General features: G+C 40.4%; 2 protein-coding genes across 2 annotated transcripts in view; one reads left to right on the forward strand and one right to left on the reverse strand.

Annotated features, from left to right (window-relative positions):
- LOC138975780 (lachesin-like) overlaps window positions 1-19,858 on the forward strand; it is a 271,419-nt gene that overhangs the window by 206,748 nt on the left and 44,813 nt on the right. The window contains exon 5 of the mRNA XM_070348534.1: window positions 6,740-6,772. Coding sequence (XP_070204635.1) covers window positions 6,740-6,772 — 33 coding nt within the window. The remainder of the gene's footprint in view (window positions 1-6,739; window positions 6,773-19,858) is intronic.
- Window positions 1-19,858, reverse strand: part of LOC138975798 (uncharacterized) — a 270,784-nt gene that overhangs the window by 48,277 nt on the left and 202,649 nt on the right. The window lies entirely within an intron of this gene.

Here is a 19,858-nt window from a genome sequence, read left to right on the forward strand (position 1 = left end):
TGGAATTCTTTACCAGACTACATAAAACTTAGTGAGTCCCTAAGTGAATTCAACCACTTTTTGTCAAAAAACGATTTAAGTCCGCCGTGTTATTGGTATTCTGGAGATCGCATATCACAAACAATTCACTGTAAGCTCAGGCTATATATAAGTGATCTTAATAACGATCTAGTGAGACGTCACGTTGCTACAGATGCATCTTGTGACTGCGGATTTTCGTCCGAAACCGTAAAACACTTCCTATTAGATTGTCCAAATTATCGCGAAGCACGTCAAGAAACCATACATACCCTCCCTAACCACAGTATTCACCTCCCCCACCTTCTAAATGGAGACAGACAGTATTCTCTAGATTTGAACAGGAACATTTTTTTCCATTGTACACTCGTTCATTGAACGTTCAGGCCGCTTTGGGCAAACCAGAATCAATGCTCCACAAACCGGACAACAACTTTAATTTCTGCACAACTCCTACCCATCCCTCTTCTTTTTATTCCTTTTCTTCCCCTCCTTCCTTCCTCTTTCTGTCTTTCTTTATAATGATTATGCAACGTTTATTATGTTATTAATAGAGTTGGTTTATTTTAATAGACAAATTGTTCAGCCGTTACCGCCTTACGTTGAAATATCCATGCAGGAACACCACTATAAGCTTCTAGCTTGTTGCTGTTACCTGTGTCTTTTGTATACATGACACATGTCATGATTGTAACATTTTTTTAAATAAACTTATGTTTAAACCAAAGATGAAGCTTTCGTTTCTTCTTTTTCCTCCCAGTCAAAAATGTATTGCGATTCTCTAGCCACTCTAGAAACCTTTTTCTGTCCAATCCCCGAAACATGTCTAAGGAAAGGAAACAATTGAAAAACAACAATAACAGCAGACTGAATAATCTTTATTTATTTTCCTTGTCTACTCCACTGGTCGAAACGGAGGGGGGGGGGCGTTTACTAGGTACTATACCATGTACACCTGCATGCAACTGAGGTTAAAAACATTTTTTTTTTAAAGTCTCCCCGTGTTTTTATTTCATTCAGTTTGTTTGGGTTGTTGCTATTGACTTTGAAACTGACACGCCGGCGAAAACGCCGGTAACGCGTGTGCAGAGAAGAGCAAACATCGGGAATCTTCAATTCTAAAAATAACCAACACTGGTAGCTGCCGACATTCCGCTAGACACACATGAATACCGGGGAAAAATAAATAATTACTGGGCAGTAAAAATAAATACTGGGCGGTAGTTAAACGACAGTTTGACTTTGAAGGACACAATGTTGCAGCTTTTTAGCCAGCGTGTCAGTTTCAAAGTGAATAGCAACTACCCAAACAATTACTGAATGAAATAAAAACACGGGGAGACCCTTTTTACATTTAAGTCAAGTTTTGACTAAATGTTTTAACATAGAGGGGGAATCGAGACGAGGGTCGTGGTGTATGTGTGTGTGTGTGTGTGTGTGTGTGTGTGTGTGTGTGTGTGTGTGTGTGTGCGTGTGTGTGTGTAGAGCGATTCAGAGTAAACTACTGGACCGATCTTTATGAAATTTGACGTGAGAGGTCCTGGGTATGATATCCCCGGACCTTTTTTTTCATTTGTTCGATAAATGTCTTTGATGACGTAATATCCGGCTTTTTGTAAAAGTTGAGGCGGCACTGTCACACCCTCATTTTTCAATCAAATTGATTGAAATTTTGGCCAAGCAATCTTCGACGAAGGCCGGACTTCGGTATTGCATTTCAGGTTGGTGGCTTAAAAATTAATTAATTACTTTGGTCATTAAAAATCTGAAAATTGTAAAAAAAAAATAATTTATAAAACGATCCAAATTTACGTTCATCTTATTCTTCATCATTTTCTGATTCCAAAGGAATATAAATATGTTATATTTAGATTAAAAACAAGCTCTGAAAATTAAAAAAATTAAAAATCATGATCAAAATTAAATTTTCGAAATCAATTTAAAAACACTTTCATCTTATTTCTTGTCGGTTCCTGATTCCAACAACATATAGATATGATATGTTTGGATTAAAAACACGCTCAGAAAGTTAAAACGAAGAGAGGTACAGTAAAGCGTGCTATGAAGCACAGCGCAACCGCTACCGCGCCAAACAGGCTCGTCACTTTCACTGCCTTTTGCACTAGCGGCGGACTACGTTCAATTTCATTCTGCGAGTTCCACAGCTTGACTAAATTAAGTAATTTCGCCTTACGCGACTTGTTATTTATATTTGTTTTGTTTTGTTTTTAATCTCAGTTGCATGCAGGTGGCTGCTACCGCATTTTAGTTTTTTTGTCTTCTCTCTCACCTTTGTTTTTTGAAGCGGATGGCATCCTTCTTCATGGTTATTTTTTTAATTTTTTTAATCAAATGTTTACATGTTTAAGTTAACTAACTTTATCAATAAACTAATATCATTTTAACCAAAGATTTAAAAAAAACAAAAACATTCCTGCCTAAAATTAATTTTTTTGAATCAATTTTGCTATTATAACGTACTCTTTTGCACATGAAGAAAATAAACAAAAATAAACAAATGCCAAAGAGTAAAAAAAAAATTACGGGCAGGTGGAGATTTGAACTCGACTCAATCACGCATCAGGCGAACGAGAGAACCGTTCGGCCACGGAATCAGTTCAAAATAAATTGACACTGTAATGCATTAAAGAAGACGCTAGCACGCTTTTACCACAAGCATCAAGCATCGGTTGAAATCTTTCGCGAGCGGTATCTCGTATTTGTCCGCAATGCATTGGTGCTTAAATGACACCAATGTGTGTCCATGAGGGACATAGATCTACAAACAATATGTTAACAAGATTTATTCAAAATTGACGGTTTCAGAGGAGGGGGATGGGTCCTCTAACTTACAGCTCGGAGACACCCGGGTAAGTCCTTACCGGAGTTTCATAAATAACACTTAGCGGACTTGTCGAGCGGAAGTGGTTTTACAGGCAGGTATATGAGTTGCAGCTGATTCAAGAATACGGGCCCTGGTTCAATAAGAGCCCTTTTATCTCGGACACATGCACTTTTCAGAACATCTGGAGCATGTTCCACGCTTCCGATCGGCTTTAATCTGCAATCAGGATGAACAACTAACTATGATGTGTTTGCTATGCAGCGAGTGCTAAATATGATACCCCATTTTTTTTCGAAATTATAATCATCGGAGCCACAAATCGCCCCCGATGGCTTGCTGATCACTGGAAGTGTTCGCTAAGCACGTATGTTTTCCTAAACTCACGTGACCTCAAGCAAAATCCACGTGACCTCGATCAAAACACGTTGTGAGGCGATCACTACGTGTCAGCCAGCATTTCTGCAACAAATTGTAACTCCAATGAACTCGTGAACGCTTATTTTCGAAAGAAAAGGGTATCATAATTGTGCGCGAGCTGCATTACATTCTGTTAGATGTTCGTCCCGATCGCAGGATAAACTGCTGATCGGAAACGTGAATCCTAGGAGCTCCAGTTATTGTGAAAACCTTGTCCGAGATAAAGGGGCTGAAAATCCTGACTAATTTTTCGACAATCGTTTATTTGCAACAAGCAAACTTTCTCTAAATTACACGGTACTACACTACCCGTCATAAAAAAAGAGTACACAGATACAATTAGCTGCAGATCTTTGTGATGCGGCCAGTTATATTAAAACCAAGTATATTGCCAGAAAGGTAGGTCATTACCCTACCGTATGAAATAAAGAGTTTCATTTTTCATAAATTAGCGCTTATGCAGTGTACCGGAGACGTAGGACACCCCCCAAAATCAAATTCGCGAAAGCCAACTTGCAGACACTAAAATACACAATAAATCAAAATAAGCAAGAGTTTAATTTTAAATGGAAGAACAACTCATACCCATACAAATGTATTTGGTTCCGCTGTTGTGCCTAACTGTGTTGTTTTGCCATTTTGAAGAAGACTGGTGTCAGCCTCTTCAGAAGCCGTAAAAGGTTTGTTGGGGCGTCATTTTTATGTGGGCCCTGTAGTTTTGTAATGACTCATTGTATTGCTTTTAAATTTGACATGAGTATTGATAACACCATTGCCAAAAACACGTGTAAAATATCATGGCGTTTTGATGAGTTTGTTGGACGTACTGGAACATTTCAGAAACTTTTGATTAAACTGTAATAACTTGTATGGTTGCAAAAATTCAGCATTTTGCAAACTTCAATTAATATTACAATTGGGGATTAATTTTGGTACAAAAGCAACTACGCGCTTGGATGGTAGAGAAATTTGAACGCAAAAGAACAATTTTTAAGAGAGTGTGAGAGAGAGAGAGAGAGAGAGAGAGAGAGAGAGAGAGAGAGAGAGAGAGAGAGAGAGAGAGAGAGAGAGAGAGAGAGAGGCGGGGGTAAAAGAGAGAGAGAGACAGAGATAAAGACTGATATACAGATAGACAGACGTAATTTCGTGCGACGAGTTTGTGTACATGTAAGTATGTACATACTCGTTAGTGTAAGCACGCTCGCGCATACCCGCTCATTGGCAATCTCAATCACTAGCCTCTAAACATTTACGTTGTTAACCTGAGGATTTAACGGGTGGTAAGTAGGGAAATTATCACCAATAAACACACACACACACAAACACACACACACACACACACACACACACACACACACACACAAACACACATCGGCAAATAAACACAAACACACACACACACACACACACACACACACACACACACACACACACACACACACACACACACACACACACAAACACAAACACACACACATCAGGTACATTCACGAGAGAGCGCACGCCCTACGAAATTACTTTTTCAACTATGGAAGATTTTACCGTGCTTGTATGATTATTGCTTAATTTGTCTTTTTGTCTGTCTGACCCCCCCCCCCACACACACACACACACACACACACACACACACATTTCCCTACCACCCAAGCGCATTGTTGCTTTTGTACCAAAATTGATCCCCAAATGCAATATTCATTTGTGTTGAAGTTCACAATATGCAGAATTTTTGCAACAATACTGTAAAAAGTAATTACAGTAATTTTCTGAAAAGTTCCAGTTCGTTCAACAAACTCATCTAAAGCTACTCTTACACTGTGCCGAATTGCCCTTGCGAATAGCATTTTCCAATAATTCACAATGATCGGGACATGGTCGCAAGACTTTCGTAAATGTTTTTAACTATTCCTTACAATTCGTCTCTTGTTTTGAACATAGCAACTTGCTCCTAATATTCGCAAGGAAGTCATATTGCTATTTTTTTCGCAACGTACTCGTTAGTACTCGCAAGACATTTGTAATCATCGCAATGTATTCGTGGCGCTAGCAAGCCATTCGCAACCATTCGTTATGCCTGTCTTTACATTGTGCCGAATATCCTTGCGAATATGAACATGTATTCGGCAAAAAAATAGACACATGGACATGAATAATATAGAAAATTGGAAGCCTTACCAATCCTTGCGAATGTCTTACAAATGGTTGCGAGTGCTTGCGAATGTGTTCCGATCATTAAGAATACATACGCATCAAAATCGCAGTTTAGTTGCAAGACGTTTGCAAGATATTCTACCTGTTTTTAAAACATTCGCAAGCAAATGCAGTCACTCGCAAGGATTCGTATGGCTTTCGCAACATTCTTATAAATTGGGAAGAAATGGTCAAAACATTCCTGAGAAATTCGTAATGAATTCGCAACCATTCGCAAGATGTTGGCAAAATGTGCACGAATAAAATCCTTACGAATGCTTGCGAGCGCTACGCATACCTTTACGATGATTACGAATGGTTTGCGAATACTTAAGAGTACGTTGCGAAACATTCAGAATATGACAGACATTAATATGTAAAGCGCTTAGAGAACGTCAAGCGCTATATAAATCTCCCCATATATAGGCTTCATATTCGTAAGGATATTCGGCACAGTGTAAGACAGGCTTAAACGCCATGATATTTTACACGCGTTTTTGCAATTGTGTTATCAATACTCATGTCAAATTTAAAAGCAATACAATGGGCCATTACAAAAACAAGAGGGTTTTTACCCTCATAGCCCAAACAAAATGGCGCCAAAACAGCCTTTTACGGCTTCTGAAGAGGCTGACACCAGTCTTCTTCAAAATGTCAAAACAACACTGCTAGGCACAACAGCTGAACCCAATAATGTGTATGGGTAGAAAATGAGTTGTTCTTCCATTTGAGATCAAAAACGGGCTCACTCTTGCTTATTTTGACTTTTTGTGTATTTTAGTGTCTGCAAGTTGGCTTTTGCGAATGTGATTTTTTTTGGGAGGAGGGGTCTTATGTCTCCGGTACACTGCATAAAAACTAATTTATAAAAGATGAAACTCTTTATTTCATACTAAAGGGGAATGAATTACCATTCTGGCAATATACTTGGTTTTAATATAACTGGCCGCATCACAAAGATCTACAGCTAAATGTATCTGTGTACTTTTTTTTATGACGGGTAGTGTAGATGACAAACTGATAAAATCATTTCGGCAAGCTCTGTGTGTGTGTACATTTTGATAGAATTCATTACTAGCCATTCCCAAAATTGATGTAAAATCACATTAGAAATCTCGATCTGGATTTCTATTTATCAAAAATGGACTGAAATCCCTTTGATTCTATTTATTCGTCAATTTCTAGAAGAAGAACAACACCACATAATAATTATGTGGTTTTGTTACATTGAATTGGGAATTGATCAATTTGGGAACTTCTCATTTGTTTCAGCTGAACCACCGTCTACTGTACATACTAACCCAGGTCAGTAAAGCAGTCATCTGTTTGTCTGTTCATTCATTTGCTTTACGTAAACATCACAGTTGAAGGGTTTGTGACATAAATACAAACTGTCGCCTAAAAGGAAAGACTTTTGGCATCTGATACACAGTTTTACCTCCAAAGTATCAGACAGTATGCCAGAAGAGTTTATTCAAGCGTTTGACTGTTCATGCCAAACACACATGCAGAGACTATAGGCACATTCGCGCGCGCAATAATACACAAACATACACACACAGGCACACACAAGCACCAATTCTTGCTCTCTCCCTTACTTTATTTTCTCGTTCCTGTCCTACCTTGTATATTTTCACTCATCCGATGCCCCTGCACAGCAATTTTAATTTCCACCCACGTGCACTTTGCGCTCAAACTCTAGTGTGTTTTATTATTGCTTTCTCAGCCTTTCTGCTATTTATTCTCCTCTCATGTCCCGGCACAGCAATCCTCACTTATAGCGCTAAAACACACTCCACTGATACAACGAATAATGTAACAAAAACGAATAATGTAACAATTGTTACATTATTCGGGTTACATTATTCGTGGCGGATGTAGCTTTTTATTTGAAATTGCTATCGAGATTTTCTCTATAAATATAATTCACAAGGAAACACTAGACTGATAATTATTGTGATGCACACAAATTCGTGCGTAATGATGCGAATGACCCTTCACCCAGTGAGGTCAAGAACAAAGGGTTTATAAGAGTGTCCAGGAGAAATTATTTTTGCTTTCTTACATTCGAGGTTTTTCTTATCGGGAGACTCCGGATATAAGAAATATTTTTCTCTTATCGGAGGAAAAACAAATGTCATCATAGTTTTGGAAATTCATTGCATTATATGCCCGCAGGCAGGTGCATGAATGTGTATGTGATAATGAATATTTATGTTTGTAAATGTGCGTGCGAATTAATATGTGTATTCTAATGTGTTATTCCTGACTTGTAGTAGGGTTTGGGACATAGCACATGGTGGCCGCCATTATTAGCCTCGGCTTTCCCATATGTGTGTGGGGCTTCAAACCTCCTGTTAAAATACACGTGGAAAAAACACTTTTGGACAGGAATTAAGATAAGTGTCGTCGTGGTTTTGTTTGCTTGTTTTGGGATGGGTTTTTTTTTCCAACATCAAGTCCAATCTTTTTCGTTCTGTAACTTGTTCTTTTCTTTGATTCTATGTTCCCAAACCTTTCTTCGTAACTAAAAATGTGTCTAGTTTCTAATGGAGTTCCATATCGATACACACCGACACATATTTTGCAAGAACAAGAAGAGTAATTGCTATCTGAGTGTAAATATTCAGAATTATGTACAATATCAATGAATAATTATACAAATTAGATTGTTGTTTGCTTTTTTAAGATAGAATTTCTGTTTATTGTTTTACCAATAATTTTTTTTGTTACAGGAATAGAACAAAAGGTCAATGAAATCTATTTCTTTAACACAATACGAGCTATGTTAAATCTGCACTATGGGATTTACCCATTCTAAGAACAGAATATTTATGGAATGTAGTACGAAGGCTACCACAACGCAATAGTCTTAATCTTGTTTCTTTCATTAAACTGGTAACATTGTTTTTGTACAAGCTCGAAACCGAATTTATATTTCCAAAATAGTGCTGTAATAGGTTTGCCTACTGTGTTTTGTTAAGGATTATTCGGATCTGCAGGGAATTCATGAAAAACGTTGTGTGTTGTTAACCCGTGATTTGTAAAAATGTAAAAACATTTTAGAAATCACGTCGAACCTAAAACCGCGATTTGTAAAAATGTAAAAATCTAAAAATATCGCATTCCACAAAGTAATGCATGCCTTTTATTATTATTAATTTTTCTTGTTTAGAGCCTCTACGCTGAGAGGTGGGTGTGGTTTTAGATCCACATCCCATTTTTTGCCCCATCCTATTTTCGCGACATTTCACAAGCCAAGCGTCATTTTACTAACATGTCATAACAATAGCGCGACATCCCATTTTGACACCATATCCCATTTGGCCACCATGCCGTTTCACCGCCATTCCATTTCGCCCCCATCCCATTGTCGCGACATTTCACAAGCCAAACGCCATTTTACTACCGTGGCATAACAATAGCGCGACATCCTATTTTGACACCATCCCATTTGGCCGCCATCGCATTTTTGATTTATTCTTCTTGCCAAGCCTCACTATACCACTATACTGCGTTATTCAACTAGGAAGACATTCCGTTTATGCAAAATCCCATTTTTGCCACAATCCAAAATGTCGCGAAATAGGGATGGCGGCGAAATGGGATGACGGCAAAACGGCATGGCGACAAAATGAAATGTGGCGCTAGTGGTATGTCACGGTGGTAAAATGACACTTGGCCTGTGAAATGTCGCAAAAATGGGATGGGGGCGAAATGGGGTAACGGCGAAACGGGATTGCGCCAAAATGGGATGTGGAGCTAATGGTACATGACATGGTGGTAAAATGACACTTGGCCTGTGAAATGTCGCAAAAATGGGATGGGGGCGAAATGGGCTAACGGCGAAACGGGATTGCGCCAAAATGGGGAGTGGAGCCAATGGTACATGATATGGTGGTAAAATGACACTTAGCCTGTGAAATGTCGCAAAATGGGATGGGGGTGAAATGGGATAACGGCGAAACGGGACTAATAGATCCCTTGACTTTGGGGTAGCGCGACTCTGTTACTGCTAGCTTTCCACTGGTAGGAAGCGACCCGAATTTCCAAAAGATGGGACAAAAAAGTAATGACATTTTTTTCTTTCAATAGATCCCTTCACTTTGGAGATGATGAGTTAAATATCGGGCGCATTTACGTGATTTGTAAAACATTTTACAAATCGCGGGGTGCGCCCCGTGATTTGTAAAAATGTTTTACATGTTTTACATTTTTACAAATCACGGGTTAACATGTGTGCCCAAAGTGGGTATCTGATTGGCTGCGGACCTGGGTGCACGAAGCGGGCGTTCTGATGGGCTGTTATGACGGTTAGCCCGGAGAGAGAGAACGAGGGGAGAGAGAAAGAGGGAGTGGGGGGTAGGGGTGGAGGGGTAGGGGGTAGAATCAGAGTATAACGGCGTGTGTCTATCTGTCTGTGCATGTGTGCGAGTGGCGTCACTGATTCTGCAAAAAGCGTGCATGCCATGTGAGTGACATGTGATGTTTGAGAGTGGATGCTAACCCTAACCCGAGACTATTATGAGCTATTTTACACTTTTTCTAATCTAAGTCTAACTTTTTCTAAGTTGAAAAAAGGGCTACCCCCGAATGATGTAACAATTGTTACATTATTCGTTGTATCACTCCACACCCTAGCGCATATTTTGCTTGTTGCTTCCTTCCTCTTTTCCTCTTATGATTCCACTCATCGTCTCTCCCCTGTACAACGATCTAAACTTGGCCAACAAATTATTGCAACAAATTTTGCACGCTAATAAAAGCATAAAAACGCAAATCAATCTAAACTTGGCCAAACAAATATTGCAACAATTTTCGCACGCTACGAAAAGCGTTAAAACGCATTCCATTTTGGTTCAACTTTATATGCTGGAAAAGGTAATTATGTCAACTGTTCACATCATTTGTCCGATCGGTGGTAATTTGTTTAGGCATCCCGTGACAGCCTGTCAAACTAAAATCGACCTGACAAAAACCATAGCCCCGTATTTTTAAATCTGCCAAATATCAGAATGTGCACAAACACTTCTGACTACAATTTGAAAGGCAATTCAATTTCTTGTTCAGAGCATTTTGTTTGATGCACCTTACTTCTCTAGTCTTTGTGTAGCCTTTTGTCAAAGGCGGTAGTTTACAAATTCTCGACACTGTAATGCATTAAAGAAGACGCTTGCACGCTTTCGCCACAAAAAGCCGGCAGGATCGAGCATCGGTTGAAATCTTTCGCGAGCAATATCTGGTATTTTTCCGCAATGCATTGGTGCTTAAATGACACCATTGTGTGACCATGAGGGACATAAACCTACTAACAATATTTGAAGAAGATTTATTCAGAATTGACGGTTTGAATAACGTATGAAAAGAGTGACATGGGCAGTTTTGGTGAAGTTACCTGACAGGTAGCGACTTTAGAGGAGGGGGGGGGGGGGGTCCTCTTACTTTACAGCTCGGTGACACTCCGGTAAGGCCTTATCGGGGTTTGATAAATAACACTTAGCGGACTTATCGAGTGGAAGTGGTTCTACAGGCCAGAATACGAGTTGCAGCTTTTTCAAGAATACGGGCTCATATCTTGTAAAGTCTGTAAAATTGTGTCCGACAAAGTCAAACTGTCGTTTAACTACCGCCTGGTATTTGTTTATACCGACCGGTAATTATTTATTTTCCCCTGGTATTCATGTGCGTCTGGTAGAAGGTCGGCAGCTACCAGTGTTGGTTATTTTTAGAATAGGAGATTCCCCATGCTTGCTCTTCTCTGCGCATGTGTTACCGGCGTTTCCGCCGGCGTGTCAATTTTAAAGTCAATAGCAACAACCCAAACAAACTAAATGAAATAAAAACACGGGAGTGGGGGGGGAGGAGGGATTTTTTTTTAATCTCAGTTGCATGCAAGGTTGCTGCTACCGTTATTTTTTTTGCCACTTTTTGTTCTTTATTTTTCAAGCGGGGAGCATCCTTCTTCATTGGTCTTTTTCTTTTCTCAATCAAATATTTACATTTTTAAATTAACAAACTTAATCAATAAACTAATATCATGTTAACCAAAGATTTAAACAAGAAGGGAAAAGCCCATACGACTCACATGCTTGACCTTTACATGACCTTGACCTTCAGCTAAACCTAGCAATGACATCATACACTAAGAACTGCTTTACACATTTTTCCTACCAAAATACAAGGTCATCCAAGGTCATGCAACACAAAGCTGTTAATTCAAGACAAAGGAAGTACAATGGTGCTTATTGGCTCTTTCTACCATGAGATATGGTCACTTTTAGTGGTTCACTACCTTATTTTGGTCACATTTCATAAGGGTCAAAGTGACCTTGACCTTGATCATATGTGACCAAATGTGTCTCATGATGAAAGCATAACATGTGCCCCACATAATTTTTAAGTTTGAAACAGTTATCTTCTATAGTTCAGGGTCAAGGTCACTTCAAAATATGTATACAATCCAACTTTGAAGAGCTCCTGTGACCTTGACCTTGAAGCAAGGTAAACCAAACTGGTATCAAAAGATGGGGCTTACTTTGCCCTATATATCATATATAGGTGAGGTATTAAATCTCAAAAACTTCAGAGAAAATGGGAAAAATGTGAAAAATAGCTGTTTTTTAGACAACATTTATGGCCCCTGCGACCTTGACCTTGAAGCAAGGTCAAGATGCTATGTATGTTTTTTGGGGCCTTGTCATCATACACCATCTTGCCGAATTTGGTACTGATAGACTGAATAGTGTCCAAGAAATATCCAACGTTAAAGTTTTCCGGACGGACGGACGGACGGACGGACGGACGGACGGACGGACGACTCGGGTGAGTACATAGACTCACTTTTGCTTCGCATGTGAGTCAAAAACTAATTCCTGCCTAAAATTAATGTTAAAAATCAATTGATATTCCTTACAACGTACTCTCTTGCACATGAAGAAAATAAACAAAAATAAACAAATGACAAAGAGTTAAAAAAAAAATAACGGCTAGATGGTGTTTTGAACTTGACTCAATGGAGTATCAGGCAAACGCGATTACCGTTCGGCCACGGTATCAGGTTACAAATTCTCGACACTGTAATGCATTAAAGAAGACTAGCTAGTACGCTTTCGCCACAAAGCCGGTATGATCGAGCATCGGTTGAAATCTTTCGCGAGCAATATCTGGTATTTGTCCGCAATGCATTGGTGCTTAAATGACACCATTTTTCAAGAATAGGGCCTCTGGGGCTTGAAAAAGCTGCAACTCATATACCGCGGTCTTTAAAACCACCTCCGCTCGATAAGTCCTCTAAGTGTTATTTATGAAACCCCAATAAGGCCTTACCGGGGTGTCACCGAGCTGTAAAATGAGAGGACCCATCCCTCTGCTCTAAAGTCGCTACCTGTGAGGTTCCACAAGAGAAACTGATAAGCAAGATGAGAGAGAGAGAGAGAGAGAGAGAGAGAGAGAGAGAGAGAGAGAGAGAGAGAGAGAGAGAGAGAGAGAGAGAGAGACTGACAGACAGACAGACAGGAAGAGAAACATAGACAGGAAGGATGGAGAGACACAGACACAATGAGGGAGATAGACATACATGTACATACAGGCAAGCAGACTGAGAGAGAGAGAGAGAGAGAGAGAGAGAGAGAGAGAGAGAGAGAGAGAGAGAGAGAGAGAGAGAGAGAGAGAGAGAGAGAGAGAGAGAGAGAGAGATAGGTGATGTCATTTTTGTATAAACATAAATTGACTAATATTTTGTCTGTGATATTTCCAGAGCGTGTTGAAACAAGTGTGAACATATTAGAGAAATTTCCTGGGCTGACTTTATCATGCAGAAGTTTGAATATGATGACATACCAAGAATCATATAAAGGAGGTGGGGGGGCGTATCTGACGGATCAATTACAATCAGATGACTTATTTTGTAAGTGGTGTAAATCCCTGGCTTACGTTTGTTGTAATGATGTGTGTCTATTTGAATTACTGTAACGTGTCTTTTCGATATGGCTTGAAATAGCGTAATTACATAACGTTTTCGAAAGCTAAAATTAGATCAGTTTCTCAATAAACATGAACAATAGTTCCGGGAGCATCCGAGCGATTCTAACCCCCCCCCCCCCCCCCCAAAATGACACAATGCAGAGCTGAGTCTTCACTGTCACATATAAACAATTAAAACAATTGACCGTGATATTTTTTCACAGACCTGCCGCAAAACGTTCCATTACCCCCATTTTGAAAAATGGCACCAGAAGAGGTAAAAGTGATCGTAGTTTGAAAAATATGCATGTTAAATGATATGTAAGCGCTGTTGTAAAGTGTTCACAAACTGCCATGTCCAAAAAAAGGATATATAAGTATACCTTCAGAAATTGTACAATTATGATACTCTATTACAATTATTTGCATTCGGGCGTAATCGTACGCGCGCGTGTATGTGTTTGTGTGGGTGTGTCTCTCTGTCTTTCTCTCTGTCTTTCTCTCTCCCACAATTTTACAATAAGCCTAAAAAAAAAATAGGTGTGGTTACGGTAACCCGACCTACCCTATTTTTAGGGGCCGACCCTATAACTTTTTATTACATTTGTCAAAACAAAAAAAACACACACAAGAAAACGAGTGCAGAAAACGCAATGAAAGCGAAAGCGCCCGAGTCGCACACTTATTTCCCTGTCAAGTAGGTTTAATTTGTACACATTAGAAGAAAAAAAGTTTAAAAAAAAAAGTGATTGCCTACCTTCCTACCCTATTTTTTTTTTGGCTATGTTACCGTAACCACACCTTTTTTTTTTTTTTTTTTTGCCATATCAAAGTGAACGTCAGTATCCTTAAAGGCACAGTAAGCCTCCCGTAAACCATCACAGATACGGTCAGGATTTTACACACAGTACAAACACCCTTTCATTTAAACACTCACCGATTGAGAACACCCGAGGTGCCCTCCGTAAAGAGCGAACAATTTTCAAACAATTTATTTTTGCGTGGTTTATCTTACCCCTGAGCCATCGTGAACCCGTGTGATCCAGTTTCAAGTCAAGTCAAGTCAATATTTATTTCAAAAACCCCTAGGGTTACATGAATAAAATAAAAATTGCAATAAACACGACAAAAAAGATATATGTATTAATGAGACACAACACTTCTAATTAACCGAAAATGAATCAAGCTTAATTCATAACAAAATAATTGTAATCATACTTTTTTTTACAGGAATGTATATGTTTCTGTGTTTGTTTTTGTTTTAATAAAAAAAAAAACCACGTGATCAAATAATCAGAACTCTTTCAAAATACTCTTAATAAAATATATTAAATTCAATAACTTTCGTTTCTTTGTTAATTCAAATAAATGTTTAAATTTGACTGCATTTGAATTTCTACGAAAATACAATGGTAAAAACCTTTTCCTCACATTTTCAAAAAAATGACACTGAAATATATAATGAAATTCATCCCCGAGTTCTCCAGACTGGCATTTAACACATATTCTTTCGTTATGTGGTATATTTAACATTCGGCCTTTCTGTATTGGTAATTTATGATTTAATGTTCTAAAACGTAAAAAAGAGAGTGCTAGGTTATTGGGTAAAATGTTCAAATAATTTTCAAATATAAATGTATACTGTTCAAAAAAAGAAACGCATAGTTGCTACTTGCCAAATTTGTTTTATTTTTCGAAAAAATTAACAGAAAATCCAATATTTAGATTATTTGTTTGAAATTTGGTATGGACACAGTTGAATGCACACACAGTTCATTTGCATCTTCAAATCAATCAGTCAATCAATACGATTGGGTGCCGAGGCTGTCAAGTCAGTAGGGGGTGTGACTGCCTTGAGCAGCAACAACTGCCCGGCACCTTCTGGGCATGGACTGGATCAGATGCCGGATATCTTGCTGTGGGATGGTGTCCTCCTGAAGTGCCTGCAATAGATCGCGGTGATTTGCCGGCGCTTCTTCTCGCCTGCGCACACGTCTGTCCAATTCATCCCAGAGGTGTTCTATCGGGTTCATGTCTGGCGACATGGATGGCCAGGGAAGCACCTAGACATGGTGGTCGGTGAGGAACTGGGTGGTGAGTCGTGCTGTGTGCGGGCGAGCGTTGTCCTGCTGGAATATGGCATCCTGGTCAGCCAGAAGAGGAAGGGCGTGTGGGCGCAGAATTTCCTCCACGTATCGCTGGGCAGTTATGCGCCCTTGGACGTGCACCAGGGTGCTCCTTCCAGCGGTATTGATCGCCCCCCACACCATGACGCCTCCACCACCATGAACGGGTGCCTCATCCACACAGTTGGGCGCGTAACGTTCGTTTACTCTCCGGTAGACCCTCCTCCGACCATCATGTCGCTGGAGCAGGAAGTAGGACTCGTCGCTGAACCACACGTGTCTCCAGTGATTCCGGACGGTCCAGCGAAGGTGCTGGTTGCCCCACTGCACTCGGTTCTGGCGATGGCGGCGGGTGAGGACAGCTCCTCTGTGAGGTCTGCGAGCTCTCAAACCAGCTTCATGCAGGCGGTTCCGCACGGTCTGGTACGATAATCGGTGTGGCCCGGGGAGAGCCTGGACAGAAGATGAGGCCGACAGGAAACGATTCCGGAGGTGGCGGAGCCGTATGAAGCGGTCGTGAGCAGCAGTTGTCGCCCTTGGTCTTCCCGCTCGTGGCAAGTCAGCAACGGAGCCAGTGGCTTGAAACCTGACCCACAGTCTACTGATGGTGCTCTGGGACACGTGGAAGTGCCTGGCGATTGCACTTTGACTTTGGCCTGCTTGTAAACGACCCAATGCAATTTGGCGGTCTTCTCTGCTCAATGGGGCCATCTTTCGTCGCTGAATTGTCGTCTGATTTCTTTGTGGCGAACAATCCGCTTTTATGGGTTTTGGAAGACATGGTGAGAGCTCAATATTCCCCGAGTTTCACGAGATTACACTGAAGCATGACGAGTGGTCATGCCAAATGAGCAATTTTGACATTGTAGCCACTGATAACGCATGCGTCACGTGCAGAGCTCACTTGTGGCAATGGACGAAAGGTCGACGACCAGATAAACATTTTCTGCAGTTTGATGGATATCCTTGTAGCCATATAACTAAATTAACCAAATATTACAAGCTATGCGTTTCTTTTTTTGAACAGTATATCTTTAAACAATCTATAATGCAAACAAGTTTCTTTTTCATTTAATTCTGAAAACCACGATTGTATATATTGATCTTTTAGGCATTGCAACGTTTTCAATTTAAACCATTTTTCAGAACATCGTAAATTAAACTGGTCATGCCAAACTGGTCTAAGACCAAGAGCATTTAAAGTTGTTTCAACATGTTTTAAATAGGGTGCTTCATATATGTTATTTACATAGAGGCGATGCAAAAAACGGTACAATACATTTGAAAACTTATTACTATTATTACAATCCACCAATTTGAACCAAAAACTAAATATTCTATTTTTTACGAGGACATCTAGTGGAAATTTGTCTAATTCGCCTAATACCATACACGTTGGGGTCGACTTTCTCAATTTCAAAATAATCTTATAAAAACGTAGCTGCAATTTTGTTGCTAAATTTACCGAATTTGGTCCCCATACTTCACAGCCATATAACATAATCGGTGCAACTATTCTATCAAACAATTCAATTTGTATATCTATGGACAACGACAATTTTCTACACTTCTTTAACAAGCTAAACATTGCTCGAGAGGCCTTATCATATAACAACTTTTGTGATTTATTAAACTTATTATTCTAATTAAAAAATAGACCCAAATATTGAAAACCGAACACGACCTCAACTAATTCATCTTTGTATTTGAATACTGGCAGATTTCGTATTTTACCTCTTGTAAAAACAACTATTTTCGTTTTTTTGGCGTTCACCCGCAAACTCCACAGATCGCAGTATTCGGACAACACATTAAGCGAGTCTTGTAATGCTTCTGGGGATTCTGCTAAAATGGTTGTATCATCTGCGTATAATAAAATAAACATTTTAAACATCAGCTCAGCGTCATCCGGCTGTAAGTCCAACATAGCAACCTCTCTTTCAATAGTAGGGAGGTGTTCAGTTTTATCAAACATATAAGCTTGTAAGTCATTTAAATACACAGCAAACAATGCAGGTGACAAGTTTTCCCCTTGATGTACACCGGTAAAACATTGAAAGAAATCTGACTTTTGGTTACCTACCAAAACACATGACTTGGCCTTACTATACAAATTTTGAATAATATTTAGCATTCGCCCATTTATTCCAGCGTCAAACATCTTCTTCCATAGAAAAGCTCTTTTCACATAATCAAATGCTTTTTCATAGTCAATAAAAAGACAATATAACCTTTTTCTCTTTGATAGAAAGTAATCAATAATACTATGTAAAGTAAAAATGTGGTCGAGGGTTGAATGACCTGCTCGAAAACCAGCTTGTTCTTCACCAATGACTGAATACTCATCAAAATAATCAGTTAGCCTATTATTCAGAACACTGGTAAATAACTTTCCAAAGCAGCTCGTCAGGGTTATACCTCTGTAATTTGCTGGGTCTTCAGCATCTCCCTTTTGCTTATACAAGGGGCGTAAAAGTCCAACAGACCATTCGTCGGGCATGTGTCCAGAACAAAGAATTACATTAAACAGCTTTGTATATACACTGCTCAAAATAAGTCAAGGACCAAAACTCCAAACACAAATTGCGCAAAAACCGATCAACCAAAAACATGGAACTTGTAATATGTTGTGGTCAAATCATTCAACAACAATCATGCCAAAGTGCATTGAATTCCATTCATAAACAATTGAGTTACTGTCTCTTAAGTGAAGGGGGGGTCAAAATCAAAAGTCGCAAGTCTTTGCAGATTGTCAATTCCAATGTTTCACCGGTTCCCAAAGTTCAATAATGGGTATAACCCCCACGATTCTGGCGGCACTCGTTGCAGCGACCCCTCATTGAGTGGACAATGTTTGCCAGATCAGCCTGGGGAATGGCCTGCCACTCTTGCTGAAAAAGAACGAGCAGCTGTTGGAGGTTTGCAGGTGGAGCATGATTCTCGCGAACACGACGGCCCAACATGTCCCACGCATGCTCGATAGGGTTCATGTCGGGACTGTTGGCTGGCCAATCCATCCTGTTGATCTGTACCTGCTGCAGGAAGGCGTCCACAAGCCGTGCTCGATGTGGGGGAGCATTATCGTCATGTAGCACTGCATGGGGCCCAATCTGACGCAGCATGGGCAGGACTTGGGGCCTGAGGATCTGGTCCCTGTAGACAAGGGCATTCAAGTTGCCCCGTACATGGTACAGTGGAGTCCTGTGGTGCTCGCTGATCCCAGCCCACACCATCACTGACCCTCCCCGGTAGGCTCTTCTCTCCCTCACGCATGCAGGGACCATGCGTTCTCCTGGACGCCTCCAGACCCTGGTCCTACCATTATCATGCTCCAGACTGAATCGAGATTCATCGGAAAACAGTACCTGGGCCCACTGCTGTCGATTCCATCTCAAATGGCGGGTGGACCAGGCCAGTCTTGCCATCATGTGACGTGGCGTCAGTAAAATGCGGCCAAGTTGACGCCTTGCGTGCAGCGTCTGGTCATGAAGGCGGTTGCGGACGGTCTGCTCGTTGATGTCAGTGTTGGCTGCCACCCCAAGCCTTCGTCTGACGGTGCTGGCAGTGGTCGTCCTGGTCTGCAACGCCTGGCGTGTGATGTAGCGGTCTTGACGTTGTGTGGTGCTTCGAGGGCGCCCAGACCGGGGTCTGGTTTACACACTTCCAGTGGCCAGAAAGCGCTGCCGCAGCCTCACAATGATGGAATGGGAGCAGCCAAGTCTTGCAGCAATCTCTTGGAGCCGGATACCCTCTTGAACCCAGGCTAGAGCTCGTCCGCGGTCGACAAGGTTCAGATGAAGTCTTGGGGGCATGGTTGTTTGGTGGCCTGCTGTGATTTTGCCTAGGCTTATAAAGCATTTCTGTTGACGACAGTTCACTCTCAGAGGACCAATGGTTCACGTGAAAAAGATTGATTGGGGCAAAATCACCTGTGCTGAGCTCTGCAGGAGGGTTACTTTCACGTGCGTTTTTCGCAATATTGCGGATTCTTTGCTCGACTGCACAGAGATACAGGCAAAGTCTGAGTACCGGTTTTTGCTGTCACAGCAAAGGCAGGGAAGCTGTCAAGACGACCACAAAGCGTAGTGGGTCATTGTCGCCGATTTGTGTGATTTTTGCACAATCAACGTTGGGATCGAAAAATGGCTTTTGGTCCTTAACTTTTTTTGGGCAGTGTACTTTAATCAACTTCCCAGCAGAAGCTTTCAAAAACTCATTTATAATTTGATCATTTCCACAGGCTTTATTATTCTTTAGCTTTTTAACTGCTTTTAAAACTTCATCTTCTGTTATCATACAATTT

Source organism: Littorina saxatilis, linkage group LG1 (assembly GCF_037325665.1).
Source record: "Littorina saxatilis isolate snail1 linkage group LG1, US_GU_Lsax_2.0, whole genome shotgun sequence".
NCBI classification, from domain to species: domain Eukaryota; kingdom Metazoa; phylum Mollusca; class Gastropoda; order Littorinimorpha; family Littorinidae; genus Littorina; species Littorina saxatilis.